The 13,623-nt window shown below is 37.4% G+C and overlaps 1 protein-coding gene across 1 annotated transcript; it reads left to right on the top strand.

Annotated features, from left to right (window-relative positions):
- Positions 1-5,336: 5,336 nt before the first annotated feature.
- Positions 5,337-10,687, top strand: LOC106822675 (tripartite motif-containing protein 64-like). The gene is made up of 6 exons (XM_044753817.2): positions 5,337-5,747; positions 6,321-6,416; positions 7,102-7,332; positions 8,096-8,118; positions 9,066-9,163; positions 10,206-10,687. Exons 1-6 carry the CDS (start codon positions 5,337-5,339, stop codon positions 10,685-10,687), a joined length of 1,341 nt encoding a protein of 446 aa, XP_044609752.1.
- The last annotated feature ends 2,936 nt before the right edge of the window (positions 10,688-13,623 follow it).

The following is a 13,623-nucleotide window of genomic DNA, read 5'->3' as shown; positions in this document are numbered from 1 at the left end:
TAATTTATGTTGAATACAAAAATATATTTGTTTTAATCAAATAAATATAAAATATTTATAATGTAATCAAATAATTTCAATTCAATTCAATTTCTGTTCAACCCAAAATATATTTAAATGCCAAAATAAATTCCAGATGAAATGAAGAGTGGAATATGAAGAATACAACCATAAAATCAGAAGGCAATGAGGGTGTGGTTTAATAAGTCCAGATAAATTAGGACCTACTAAACCTAAAAATTAGAAAAATCACAAAGTAAATGATCTACAAACAAAATGAAAACAGTGTACTGGAAAAAATATTTACAATGAATGCAACAAAGTGTTTTCATAACTAACTTAGAGGTTCTTTTAAATGAATAAGTTGAAAATTAATAATTGATCTCCACCTACCTCACTTGTGTGTGTGTGTGCGTTCAGGTTAGGGAAAAAAAAAACAAAAGCAATAAGGATAAGGACACAAAAACGAAAACAAGCCACAAAGAAGTACATTACGAAAATTCCTACTGTTAAAACCTTTACCCTTCTTGAAGTTCAGCCGCAGTCTTAAGATAAAAATAAATCTATTGCTCAGGAAAAGCACAAAAACAGAGCAATATAGTGGCAAGTTTAGATGCAGAGGTGAAAAGATTGTTAAATGAGAGTAAATTATGAGGATGTGAGGAGCAGATCACAGAGAAAAGTTAATCTCTATAATGTATGGAGCCAGAGTTGAAAGGACCCCTATGCTAAGTAGATGCCTCTCAGTCTGACTCATCAGTTTTGAAAGGTTCTTGGTGGTTCTTGCGTTTCATAGTTATAGGAGGGTTAGACAGTGCTTTCGAGAAGTTCGTTAACCCCCTACAAACTTTAGACCTATAAATTCACTGTGCTTGGTGATTTGGGATTTTTTTCTAAGTCACCATGATTAATTTGTGCTTTAGAATACTGACCTAGTGATACGAAGCCTTTTTACGGTTTTGTACCCATAACTCAGTGCATCGTCTTTCAAACTCTTCTTTGTTTTGTGAAATATTTTTAACTTTAAAAAAGTTCACAAACAGAAAAAGCAGTTCTTTATAATAAAACATATACAAACCAAGTGTTTATAAACTTCTCAATCTAAAGCACAATTTTCTGACAGAATTCAGTTTTTTGTTTACATCAGAAAATATTTTTCATTGCCTTATAAAAAAAAGTTCTCCACTTAAAAAAATATTCATGATCAGTGACAAATAAAAACGGCAAGCAATAGGATATATTGGAGAATATGAGGAAGCCTTTTGGTATAAACCTAATTCAGCCTGACCTTGTCTTTCCAAAAGGGCCTGACCATGGCCCTTGAGCATGCATTGTATATCTGCTTTAGAGATTCCCTATGGCAAGAGCAAAGGCCCTTGAGATAAAGGTGCAACTTCCCTCCCCCTCCCAACGTTGGCGTCTCCTTAAGGATTAAGCATCTTTCCTTAGGCTAGAAACTGATTGCTGCGCTCACCTGTGACCACCCAGCTCGAGACAATAGACTTGCCTCCTGCTACACCCACCAAGATAGCAGACCCACTGCGTGCTGTGTCCATCAAGCAGTGTGCAGACAGGGCAATCTTGTGACTATTGTGGGAAGGACATTTCAATCATATGTGAAACACCTTGTTTGGGGGTATATAACCACTCTGTGCACCCCACTTCTTCAGTGCCCTTTCTTCCTTCAGGAAGAAAGGCCCCGGGCCGTGGTCCTCAGGCTCAGAATAAACTCACCCAAATTTTCATTTACAGATTGGTTATGGATTATTTTCATCAACAATCAGCATAGAGTATTCAGGTGGAACACAGAGGATTTTTAGGGCAGTGAAACTACTCTGTATGGTACTTATCTGTATGATTATAATGATAAATACATTTCATTATAAATTTATCCAAATCACAGAATGTACAACACCAAGAGTAAACTCTAAGGTAAACTATGGACTCTGGGTGATAATGTGTCATTGTAGGTTCAACAATTATAACAAATATACCTCTCTGGTTGGGAAGTTGATACAGGGGTAGGCTACGCATGCATGGGGACAGGGGTATGCTGGAAATCTCTGTAACTTCCCCTTAATTTTGCTGTGAACATCAAACTGCTCTAAAAAGTAAAGTGTATTTTAAAAAACACTCATGCAAAATGTCCTATTGTAGTTAATATATTTAAGGTTTAGAATGAAGGGTCATTGAAAGGAAAACATGAAGTCACCTTGTGTGGGCTAACCTCAGATAATGGCCTTAGACAAACTGATCTAATTAACTATGGCCAGCAGGTAGTCACAGGTGGTTCCTTAAACAGATTAGGCAATTATGTAAATCCAATCTAAATGATTTGAACTTGTGTTTACAGCTATGCTAATCTAATCTTCTGTTAAGAGTGTAGTACAGTATCTTAAGAAAAGTGTCTGGTCTTTGGAAATTCTACAAAAGAGCTGAAAAGTAAAACACAGTCCTCCACGTTATCCAGAAAATAAAGACCCTCACTGGTGGTCATTAGGATGCCAGTTTACAGCCGTCAGTGAGTCCTGTCTTATAGAGCAATTAGCCTGGCTAACTTCGACAACTTTTCCACTAAAAGTGTCATCATGATGATTCGGGCTTGGTGAGTCAAGGAGTTGAAAGAAAGATTTCTTGGACTCTCAAGATCTAGCAGTAGTGCTCTTTTATTCAGAGAATAGCATGGGGACAGGACCCATGGGCAGTAAAGAGCTGCAGGCATGGTTTAAGGGTAGGGCTGAATTTATTTATTTATTTATTTATTTCTTGAGGAAGATTAGCCCTGAGCTAACTGCTGCCAATCCTCCTTATTTTGCTGAGGAAAACTGGCCCTACCCTTACACTGTATCATATTAACATAAATACATACATTGATATATATTTTATATGTGTACACATATATATATAAAGTATTTGGTTTAAAATTATTCCCCAAGATATATGAGTCTAAAAAACAGACTTTATTTTTACATAAAGAAGACATTACAAAAGTCATAAAATATTGAAGGCAAGAAAAAAACTAGCATTGGTTATTTCACCATTTGTTATATATACAATTGTTTAAAAACACAATTGAGTGTCTAGGTGCACATTTTTTAGTGAGAAAGTTACACGGTGCAGATTCATTGGGTATTCCATTTAATGTTTTATTTTTGGACATTACCAGATAAACAATGGCTAGAGACTTAATTAGCAATTATAAATTTAAAAAGTAGAATAAGAAAAGAAATTTTAAAAATTGTTAGATTAATGCTTGTAGAATGAAAAACATTTAAAAAACTAATTGCTTCAGGGGCCGGCCCAGTGGCACAGCAGTTAAGTTTGCATGTTTGGCTTCTCAGCAGCTGGGGTTCGCCAGTTCGGATCCTGGGTGCGGACATGTCACCACTTGGCAAGCCGTGCTGTGGTAGGTGTCCCACGTATAAAGAAGAGGAAGATGGGCATGGATGCTAGCTCAGGGCCAGTCTTCCTCAACAAAAAGAGGAGGATTGGCAGTAGTTAGCTCAGGGCTAATCTTCCTCAAAAAACAAAAATAAACAAACAAACAAACAAATAGTAATTGCTTCAGTTAAAATGTCTTTTTGATTAACTTGTGCAAGGTCTACTTTCCTGCATCTTACCCCAAAACAAGTCTAAGTTCTGTCAGAGTGTGACCCCCAAGTGTTTTCTATACGCTATAAACCTAATCAGCCATTTTTATACCTTTCTGTGTAACCTAATCAGCCATTTCCTCTTCCTTTTGGAGATAGTAGCCAATCGCAAGAAGGAGGTGTGGCCTTAGGTGAGTCTAATCATTTAAAAAAGCTCATTTGTCCAGGGACTACTTCTTCTCCAGGGTAGACTGAATTTGTAGCTGCCAGGCTTCAGAGGGCACAGAATTCCCACTGACTCTGAGATCCACAGATCTTCCAGTCCTTCCAGAGGTGTGACCACTCATAGAAGACTCCAGTGAGTATGGAATTATAGCAAATATCTTCATGCCTACCTTCTCTTATACACTTTACCCCTTGGCCTGCTTGGGCCTCATCCAAGCAAACAAGTAGCTTTCCTGGTAATTTAAAACGACATCAATATTTAAAATATCTGTAACTAGAATATTTGTAATATATTGATATTTATTACATTACGTCATTTGATTATTATTATTCTGTCACCTTATGTGTAACTAGGTCTTTTAGGTCTTAAAAGAGATTTCTGCAGTTTTATGCAATTGTGGAACCAAGACAGCACCTAAAATGTTCAACATAATGTATTCATGTGATAGTCTCTATACACATCAACAAAGAAGTTAAATGTGTTAATTAATTAGAAAAACCTTGTTGTAAAGATCCTATTTGCTATCTCTTTAAAAAAGCCTTCAGTCTGCAGGTCAGATTTGAAAAGTGTTCAAAATAGATCCAACCAACTGGTAAAGATGCCCAAGAATGGCATTGGTCATCATGGGGAAATATCAGAAGTAAAGATGAATCAGTTATGCTCCCATTAACTGCATCCTTTGCTTTTCCAGTGTAGACAGGAAGTCCCAGTGTATATTCTCATTTTTTTTGTTTTAATAAACAACTGATTAATTGTTGCTAATTATCACTGTAGCGTGAGCATTCACTAGCTCAAAGTGTGAAGCTGTTCTCATGGTCTGAACTGTCTCTGGAAAAAATCATTTTCCTGAACTAGGAATAACAAAAAATTTTTACATTTTATTTCATTAAAGCAGGAGTTTTGTTATTAACCATAGAAGCAGAAATTCAACTGTTTAAAGTTGCAGGAGTTCAAAGTTTAAGCCAATACTGATTAAGTTAAACAAGCTTAGATTAAACCTAATCAATTTTATTTGTCTTTAGAATTAAGTACCTCTGTCAGTTTGGAGTCAGGATGCCCAGACCGTTACCATAGAGACCAAGTATATGCATGTGTGTGTTACAGGCATGGAGTCACGGAGAGAGAGAGAGATTGAGATTCTGTATGGGCTTCTGGACCAATCAGCTAATAAAAGAATAAAAAGAAACTCTAGAATTGTCTTAACTTTTAACCTCTGCTCCAGCCTTTAAGCTTGTCCAAGTAATTTAGATATGATTGACAAAATTGTTTATTTTAAACAAAAAGGATGGCGATGAATCTCTTGTCTCATTTTCTCCTACCTTTGTACCGTAGCATAAACCCAACCTGTCTATATTCACCATGTCTAGGTTTGTACCCGGGGTAAGTGAACAAGGAGACTAGCTGGGGTTCAAGCAGACAAGACTTTGTCCAAAGGTGCTTTTTTCTTTTCCTCTTTAGGGCAGAAGAATGACTTTCTCTCTCTTCTTTTTTAATTAATTTAATTTTCAATTTTTAGAAACATGGATTCAGACACCTTGCAAGCCTTCCAGAATGAACTCATCTGCTCCATCTGTTTGAACTACTTCGTAGACCCCGTCACCATAGACTGTGGGCACAGCTTTTGCAGTCCCTGCTTGTGCCTCTGCTGGGAGGAAGCCCAAACTCCACTGTGCTGCCCTGAGTGCAGGGGAATATCAGAGATGCCAGAGTTCAGAACCAATATTGTACTCAAGAGGCTGGCTTCCCTTGCCAGACAGTCCCAAGCTGCCCACGTCAACAGCTCTGAGGAGCAGATATGTGTGGCGCACAGAGAAGCAAAGGGGCTCTTCTGTGAGGTTGACAAGAACCTGCTCTGTGGGTCGTGCTCTGAAGCCCCAGAGCATGAGCCTCACAGCCACAGTCCAGTACAATGGGCTGCTGAGGAATACAGGGTAGGTGATGCCTCTAAAGTAATTTGGAATCTAGAGGCTTCTAAATTAGAGAGAAAGATGAAGATGATGATAATGAAATTGATGCCAACAGAGATGGTGGAGGTGGTGATTTTTCACTGTAAATCCCAAGACATAAGTATATCCTTTCAATGTTGTTTACCAGTTTTGACACTATAATGATAGCTGTGCTGAGCCTTTACCAAGGGAGTTTCCGTAGGAACATTGTCGAAATGTGTGGAATTGGTGCAATTGTGAGGCAAGTGGCTAGCACCAGGAACATTGGCTTCTGATGCAAGCTTGACACCTTCAGTCAGGTTATGTAAAAATCTGAATGCCAATTTCTCAGGAAGTGGAATATATTATGTGTAGTGTAACACCAACTCTCTATTGTATGTTTCTGTTACCTCTGATATGCCAAATATTAGAATCAAATTAGATTAAGGTGAAAAAACCTGACCATCCCATTCTAACTCAAGATTGTTGTTTTGTCAGCTGCTACCTTTTTCTGTAAATAAAGAGATGAAGTGTTCAATGTCATCATCTATGTTGCTAAAGCTCACGGTTATTTTGCAGGAGAAACTTCTAAAGAGAATGGGCTCTTTATGGAAAATGACTCAAGAAATGCAAAACAATCTGAATCAAGAAGCTAGCAAAACCCAGATATTAGAGGTAAGAATGAAAATGTTCTGTTTTCATGCCGATTGACACAATGGTGGCTTAGACTTTTAGCTAAGTTCAAGTTACCAGTTAAAGGATAGTGGTTTCTTCCCAGGAAAAAATAGTGATTTTAAATGATATGTCAGTAATCACAAATATACCGGTCAATACAAGCTGGTACAAAGAATGCTAATATATCAGCTATCCAGGGTATGAAAGTCTTAATCCAACTTTGAAGGTTTGGATAAACCTTCTCAGATACTGAGTGTGAGACAACACTGCACTAAGTTTGGCTGTGAAGGAGAGGAGAGGAATAGAGTGTACCTAGAGGAAAGATAGAAAACTTAAAAAAATTTGTATAATATGGTGTACACCTAAATATTTTTAAATATGTAGAAAAATCAGGCAAAGGAGCAAGAGAGAAAGAAGATTCAGGTAAGAGAGGAAATAGTTGATGGAGCATGACAAGGAGAGAGTCTGAGACCCTTTAGAGGGCTTGATTTAAACAGGCAAAGAGGTTGGGTACATAGAGAAAGGACGGGCAGAAAGGACTAGCAGATATTCAAGAAGCTTTGAGGTGTGAGGCAGAAAGTTTACCAAGTACTTTCCTGATGATGCTAAGGAAATAATATTTGAAGTTTGAAGATTTCTGTTGAGAGTGTGGATATGTAATCTTTTTAATCCGCTATCTCTGCAGGTCTATGTAGCCTTAAGGAAAGCGATGATCAAAGTTCAATATCATAAGATGCATCTATTTCTCCATGAGGAGGAGCAACTCCATCTGGACACACTGGAGAAAGAAGCAGAGGAGATTTTCCAGCAACTCAAGGAAAGTGAACTCAGAATAACCCAAGAGAAAGAACGCCTGAAAGAAATGTACAGAGACCTGACTGAGACGTGCCACAAGCCTAACGTGGAGCTGCTCCAGGTGAGAAGGAAGGATCCATCCTCAGAGACAGGAATCCTTTTCTGGACAATGTTGCCGTGACATTGAAATGTTACCTGCATACACCATTCCCCTCAGCTAAGTGATAATGCTCCTTGACTCCTATCATTACGTTTGTCCAATCACTTATTTCCTCATATGTTGGTAATCTCTGGGAGACTTTTACTTTTTGGTAGCTAGCATAGGACAAAATTATTTCAGTATAATCAGGAGTACAATCCACACAGACAGATTATCCCAAATCAGCAAAACTCTGTGACCAGAGGAAGGTTAACTTTGTTGGGGTAATTCTCAATTTGTGTTCTCCTCATCCATTGCCATTCTGAGTTATCTCAAACAAAATCAACTTGCTGACGATGCTGAGGTTTTGCACCTTGCCCAGGCAAAATTTGTAGAATCTGGTAATCAATTTGCATGTACGCTATAGTTATTTTTTCATACAGTTCTCTGTTTTGCTTTAATTGTTATCATAAATGGTCAGATCTCTCCTTGGGAATAAGACTGGGCAATGAGTGACATTGGAAGCCTAGATCTTGTTGCATCGCTACACAGCCTCTTCCTGCTCTCCTTTCTTCCTTGATGCATTCTGTTTTAGTTTAGGTTCTGTTATTAAGATAGCCTCTGATTGTTCCTTAGAGGGGAATAAGAAAAAGGATATTATTAAAAAACAAACAAGAATACTGGAGAAGATGCAAAAGTTCAGAACTATCACCATTAATATTATCTTTATGTTTTTTCCTTGCAGGACGTAGGAAATGTACTGGAAAGGTGAGTTTACAGTAACGATTTCTGATTTCTGAGAAAGTTGTTCTCTTGTTGGTGAAGTGAACGTATGTTTTGAGATATTAACATCATCATCCTCTGTGGCTATTTTCAATTTTGTTTCAAAAGAGGCCCCAAGGCCTTCTCATCTTTGGTCTCAGAAGCTTCCTTCTTATGTGGCTGGATTCAAATATACCATCTGACATTCTGGGTTTTGTTTCACCCACTCCCTCCTGTCCCCTCTAGTCTCACCACAAATAAACCTTACTGAAGGGGTTTTTCTAAGGTATCACAGAGGAGGCATCTACCTGGAGAGTTATAAGGTGTAAAAGATGAGAAAGAGGGAGATTCAGTAAAAATGGGAAAAGTGAGATGTGATTTTGTTCCCAGGAGTAGCCATAACACAGCCTGTTCCATCATGGCATGCCCCAACTCTAGGCAGGACCTCAGAAGGAATGGCTTCCTGGTGACTGCTGGGAAGTTAGACCCCCAGGAGCAGGGCTGCCAGGCTAGAATTGAATTCTCTTGCTTGGCAGAAAAGAGCAAAGCTATCTGGTTCAGTGGACTCTTCCTTTTTAGACACTGAGTGTATCATTAGTGACTGTTGCGGACTGAAGTCCCAAAGGTTTTGCCTGAATTTTCTGCTCTCTCTAAGATACCAAGGATCTTTGCATTACCTGAAGTGGAGTAGAGGGAGGGAATGATCCTTAATAATTTTAGTGATGGAATAATATTTGAGAAGAATGGGAAGTTGGAATTTGATATTATTTAAATTCAGGAAAAAAGTAAGGTAACATTTCTTATATCCCCAAGACTGTAGAACATAATGTATACCCAATTAACCAAAAATGGGAGAATTCTGATCAAATACCTTGAATTAAAAACCGCCTCTTTTGTAACGGTTGTGTGATTAATCTTTGGCCTGGAAGTGTAACTGATGCCATTCTTTGTAGGACTGAATTGGCGCAGATGCAAAAGCCTCAACCCGTGAACCCAGAACTCACTTCATTGCGCATCACTGGAATCCTAGACATGCTGAACAGCTTCAGAGGTGAGAGTCAGCCCTGTGGCAATCAGGCCTCAATTTCTTAAGTGGTTCTTGAGAATCAGACTTCTTCCACTTTAATCTTTTTTTTCTGACATGAAAGTAGTACATGACTTTCCATTTTTCTCCCTGTAGAGTCATATTACAATGATCAAGACTGAACTTCGCCACTTAGAGTTTACTGAAAATGCAAAGTAAGATACGTATTTTTAGTTACATCTGACTCAGGCAGAGCAAGAGAAGAGCAATCAGGTTGGTCTGGTGCTTCTGAAGAGACAGAATCTTTAGTTGTCAGAGCAGTAATCAATATTGTATGTTTATTCAGTTTACTCCACTTTGGAAAGTTTATTACAAGTACGTTTAGAATATTTATTTTAAAAAATCAGAAAGTTTTGACAAAAAAGACCAAAATTGTCATAAGCAGAATGATTTTAAGGCTATTAGATCAATCTCAAAACAACTGAAAGGCAAGGATTTGTGAACATGGCCCAATCACATTAGGCCCATACTGGAGAGAGAGTCTAGACAGGAAAGGGCTGAAACTGGGATTAGACTGAATCTGGGATCTGAACAGATAATATAAAGCCGGAACAGTCTTTTAAGAAACTTCTAAACTATGCATATGAGGATTTCCATCAAATTTTTTGACATTTGAAAATGTAACAGGTACAGCTTATAAGCCAATAAATACGCAAATAATAGCCAAGTGCTGTCTATTTATTAAGACAAACAACATGAGAAAAGTCTTCTACATTAAAGAAAAGTTTTAGGCAGGTCTTGAAATAAACTATCCAGAGATTGACATGAAATCACTGCTTTAAACAGTTCATGATATGTTTGGATTTTTTTTTCTTTTTCTGTATGATTTGAAGGAATTTTGTGTGCTGTTGGGGTTAGTAATAACCCTTGCACTTCAGAGATGAGGCAGTATGAACTCTTTTTAACTTTATTGGAGGAGGGGCAAATAAAGACTCATTGTGTAGATAGCCTCTGCCTCTCTGGACAAGGAAATCCCATTCGCTCACCTGATTTTTGCCTCTTTCTGTAGTGGACAACGTTCTGAATCAGGAAAGGACCAGTCACTATATGAGCCTTTCTGAGGATGCGATTTTTGGAGACGACCATCATGGCGGGTCCAGAGAGCCCCAGAGGGCGGAGAGTTTTGCGGCATGGGGAGCTCAGGCCTTCACCTCTGGGAGGCATTACTGGGAGGTGGATGTGACACACTCCTCAAGTTGGATTCTGGGAGTCTGTAAAGATTCCTTGACAAGCGATAGCAATATTATTGACGCTGAGGAAACATTTCTTCTATTTTCTTTCAAGATGAACAATCATTACAGTCTCTCTACCAACTCACCGCTGTTAATTCAGTATGTGAAAAGGCCTCTGGGTAGGATTGGAGTGTTTCTGGATTATGACAATGGCACTGTGAGTTTCTATGATGTTTGCAACGGTTCCCTCATATATAGCTTCCTCCCTTCCTCCTTCTCTTCCCCTCTGAAGCCTTTCCTTTGCTTTGGTTCCCACTAAGTCAGATTTCACGACCATTTATCTGATGAACTTGTATGTGTGAGGAAACTCCTGTCCTGAAACCTTTTCACATGAGGCAACCAGACCGTTTTGGAGTACATTGTAACTTAAGGGAACATAATTATTGTATGTTTATGAAATGATGTAACCATGTTGAATGTATAAATTTGTTTACTAAACTTTCTTTTAATAAAAATTGTTTATTATGGAGCATTTCCTAGAATATAATGAATGGCTTTTTCTTCTTTTTTTAGTAACAATTTTATTAAGAAAGAAGGTACATACCATAAAAGTCACCTCTTTAAAGTATATCATTCGGTGGTTTTTAGTAAGATCCAAAGAGTTGTGCATATCATAACTATTGAATTCCAGTATACTTCCATTACCACCCCCAAGAAACCAATACCCATTAACATTTACTCCCCATTCACGCTCCCCTATCCCTAACTCTTAATCTTTCAGTCTTTATGGATTTATCTTAGTTATTATTATATACATTTCATATAAATGGAATCACACAATGTGTGGGTTTTTGTGTCTGTTTTTTTTTTTCCACTTAGCATAATGTTCACTCACTTTGTAAGCGATGCATTTGACTTGCATATTTGACCCAGACTGTGGGTAGAATAAAGTGGTGTATATCTCAGCTTAGTTAAATGACAGAAATGGTGCTTAGCTTTCTTTTCAAGTCTGACCTAGGTGGGTAGATCCAAGTGTCTGACAGATTTATCATTTCTCTGAACCCTAGTCATTCATCACATCTCAGCCCAAACAACAGTTTTTCATGGAACTCTTCCCTGACTCCATAGACCAGGTTAGTTCCTCTGATTACACATTCTCTGTACGTATTGTACTATCTCATCATAATATTCAACAAACTTTCATCAAATTGGTAGATACTTATTACTACTAGACTGAAAATTATAAGAGAGTAAGGACTGTATTTGTCTTATTTACTGCTATATTCCCACTTCTCCAATGCAGTCCTTAGAACAAAATAGACAATAAATATAAAGTGAATGAATGAATAAATAAATGAAAGAGTTAATATAAACAATTATTCCAGCATTGATAAAGTTTCCCCAAATGCACCTAACATAACAAGACAGAAAATATTAATGGATGATGTCAACAAAAGACAAGAAATAGATTGATTTCCAGATTCACAGCCTAAGAAAATTTCATCACTTTGACATTTAAAATAACTATAGTATAATTTTATTTTATAGTGTTGATTTTGAGATTTCCCTAGAAAGGGAAAGATGGAAGATGAAAATCCTACATCAAGTGATAGGAAAACGGGAAACAAGACTTCAAGTGATGGAGAGTATCAGAATTTAAACTGATATATATATTAAATTACTTACTAAGCATAAAAGCGTATCAACTTCCTTATGCAGTGGAAAGAACAAAATCAATTTAAATTTGAAAGAATAATTCAGATGATAGAGAATACAGAATTCTATAATACAATGCGATACTTATGTTTCCTAAAAAATTCTTTTTTTTTTTAATTTTTATTTTTTTCGGATGTATGTCATATTTCAAATTCTGGATACATTACATCACATCATGTTCACCACCCGAACACTAATTATAGTGCATCCCCTCACATGTGACCCTAATCACCCCTTTTGCCCTCCCCCTTCCCCCCTTCTCCAATGGTAACCACCAGTCCAATCTCCAATGCTACGTGTTTTGTTTTGTTTTGTTTTTTGTCGTTTCTGTCTTCTACTTATGAGTGAGATTATATGGTATTTTAAAAAAGTTCTTAAGAAAGAAAAACTACTTTGGGATATAGTCATGGGATAAATGATGACTGAAATGTGAACAATTGCATAATCTGTAATGTGCTCAATTCCATGAAACTGGGGGTTCATTTCTCATGGGCACTTAGTGCAAGAGACAACCTCTCATGGAACCAGTTAGGGTACAAGCAAATCTGCTCTAACAAAGACCCCCAAATTTAAATGAGTTGGAAGATGTGTTCCTCTCATGTCTGTCCTTACATGGGAGGTGGTCAAGAGGAAAACTGACATATTCAACAACTGGCTTTTACCCATGTGTGTATGAAATTAAAATTTGTTGCCATGTCCCATGCAGTAGGAAAGCTGAAAAAAATATCTGGGGCAAGGGGAACTGTCTTTAAGGAAATGACTTGGTGTTCTCTGCAGCAGTTCTCTTATGTTCTTAGTGGTTCAAGCTTAGGCATATGGCACACTACGCTGAGATATATATCTTGGAATTCTGGATACACAGGAAAAGAAGATTTATTTTTATTATTTGGTTCAGAAAAAAAACATGAAATGACTGGCACAATAGAAGAAACCCCAAGAAGTTGTAATCAATGAAAAATGAGACCCTTAACAAAAGAGATGCTGTTGCTCAAGGTTAGGACTATGTCTCAGTATTCAAGAATGAGTAAACTCTGCTTTTCGTCATTGTCATGGTGCCAAGTGTTTACCTGTTCAAGGCCTGGCTAACTGCTGGTTATGTGGCAAGGAGTATCTTAATTGTTTTTTAATCTCTTAAATGGATGACAAAGACAGAAAACATTCTCCAAATTTTCACAAGACTTATCAGAAATGTTCCATCATTCTTTCACTGTGTACCACACGGATTCTGTAGTTGACTTTCTCTCTTCCTCCCACATATTTCCTGTGACACTTTATTAACTAAGACAGAACATTTATCACTGGCTTCTTTCTGACTTGCTGCCTCTTTCCAAGAGATCTCAGATTGAATAGTTTTATCCACTGAGGCTTCAATCCAGTCCTCCTTTCCATTTTTGCCTGTGGTTCCTGATCTTTTCTACTGATGTGAAATTTTTTCTAAGTAACAGCAAATATACCCTAAGTTCGATAATTTTATTTTTTCTTCTTTTTCAAAGAAAATTTTATGGCTAGCATTCTTGTTAATTACCTTAGATTTACTTG

Source organism: Equus asinus, chromosome 20 (assembly GCF_041296235.1).
Source record: "Equus asinus isolate D_3611 breed Donkey chromosome 20, EquAss-T2T_v2, whole genome shotgun sequence".
NCBI lineage: Eukaryota > Metazoa > Chordata > Mammalia > Perissodactyla > Equidae > Equus > Equus asinus.
Note: the sequence above shows the minus strand (reverse complement) of the source record. Positions and strands in the feature narration are given on the sequence as shown.

Bases quoted from the DNA above. Each gene is read 5' to 3' on its own strand.
- LOC106822675 (XM_044753817.2), top strand. From the start codon at position 5,337: ATGGATTCAGACACCTTGCAAGCCTTCCAGAATGAACTCATCTGCTCC. The intron at 7,333-8,095 runs GTGAGAAGGAAG...TTTTCCTTGCAG, and splicing joins CTAACGTGGAGCTGCTCCAG to GACGTAGGAAATGTACTGGA. The intron at 9,164-10,205 runs GTGAGAGTCAGC...CTCTTTCTGTAG, and splicing joins CATGCTGAACAGCTTCAGAG to TGGACAACGTTCTGAATCAG.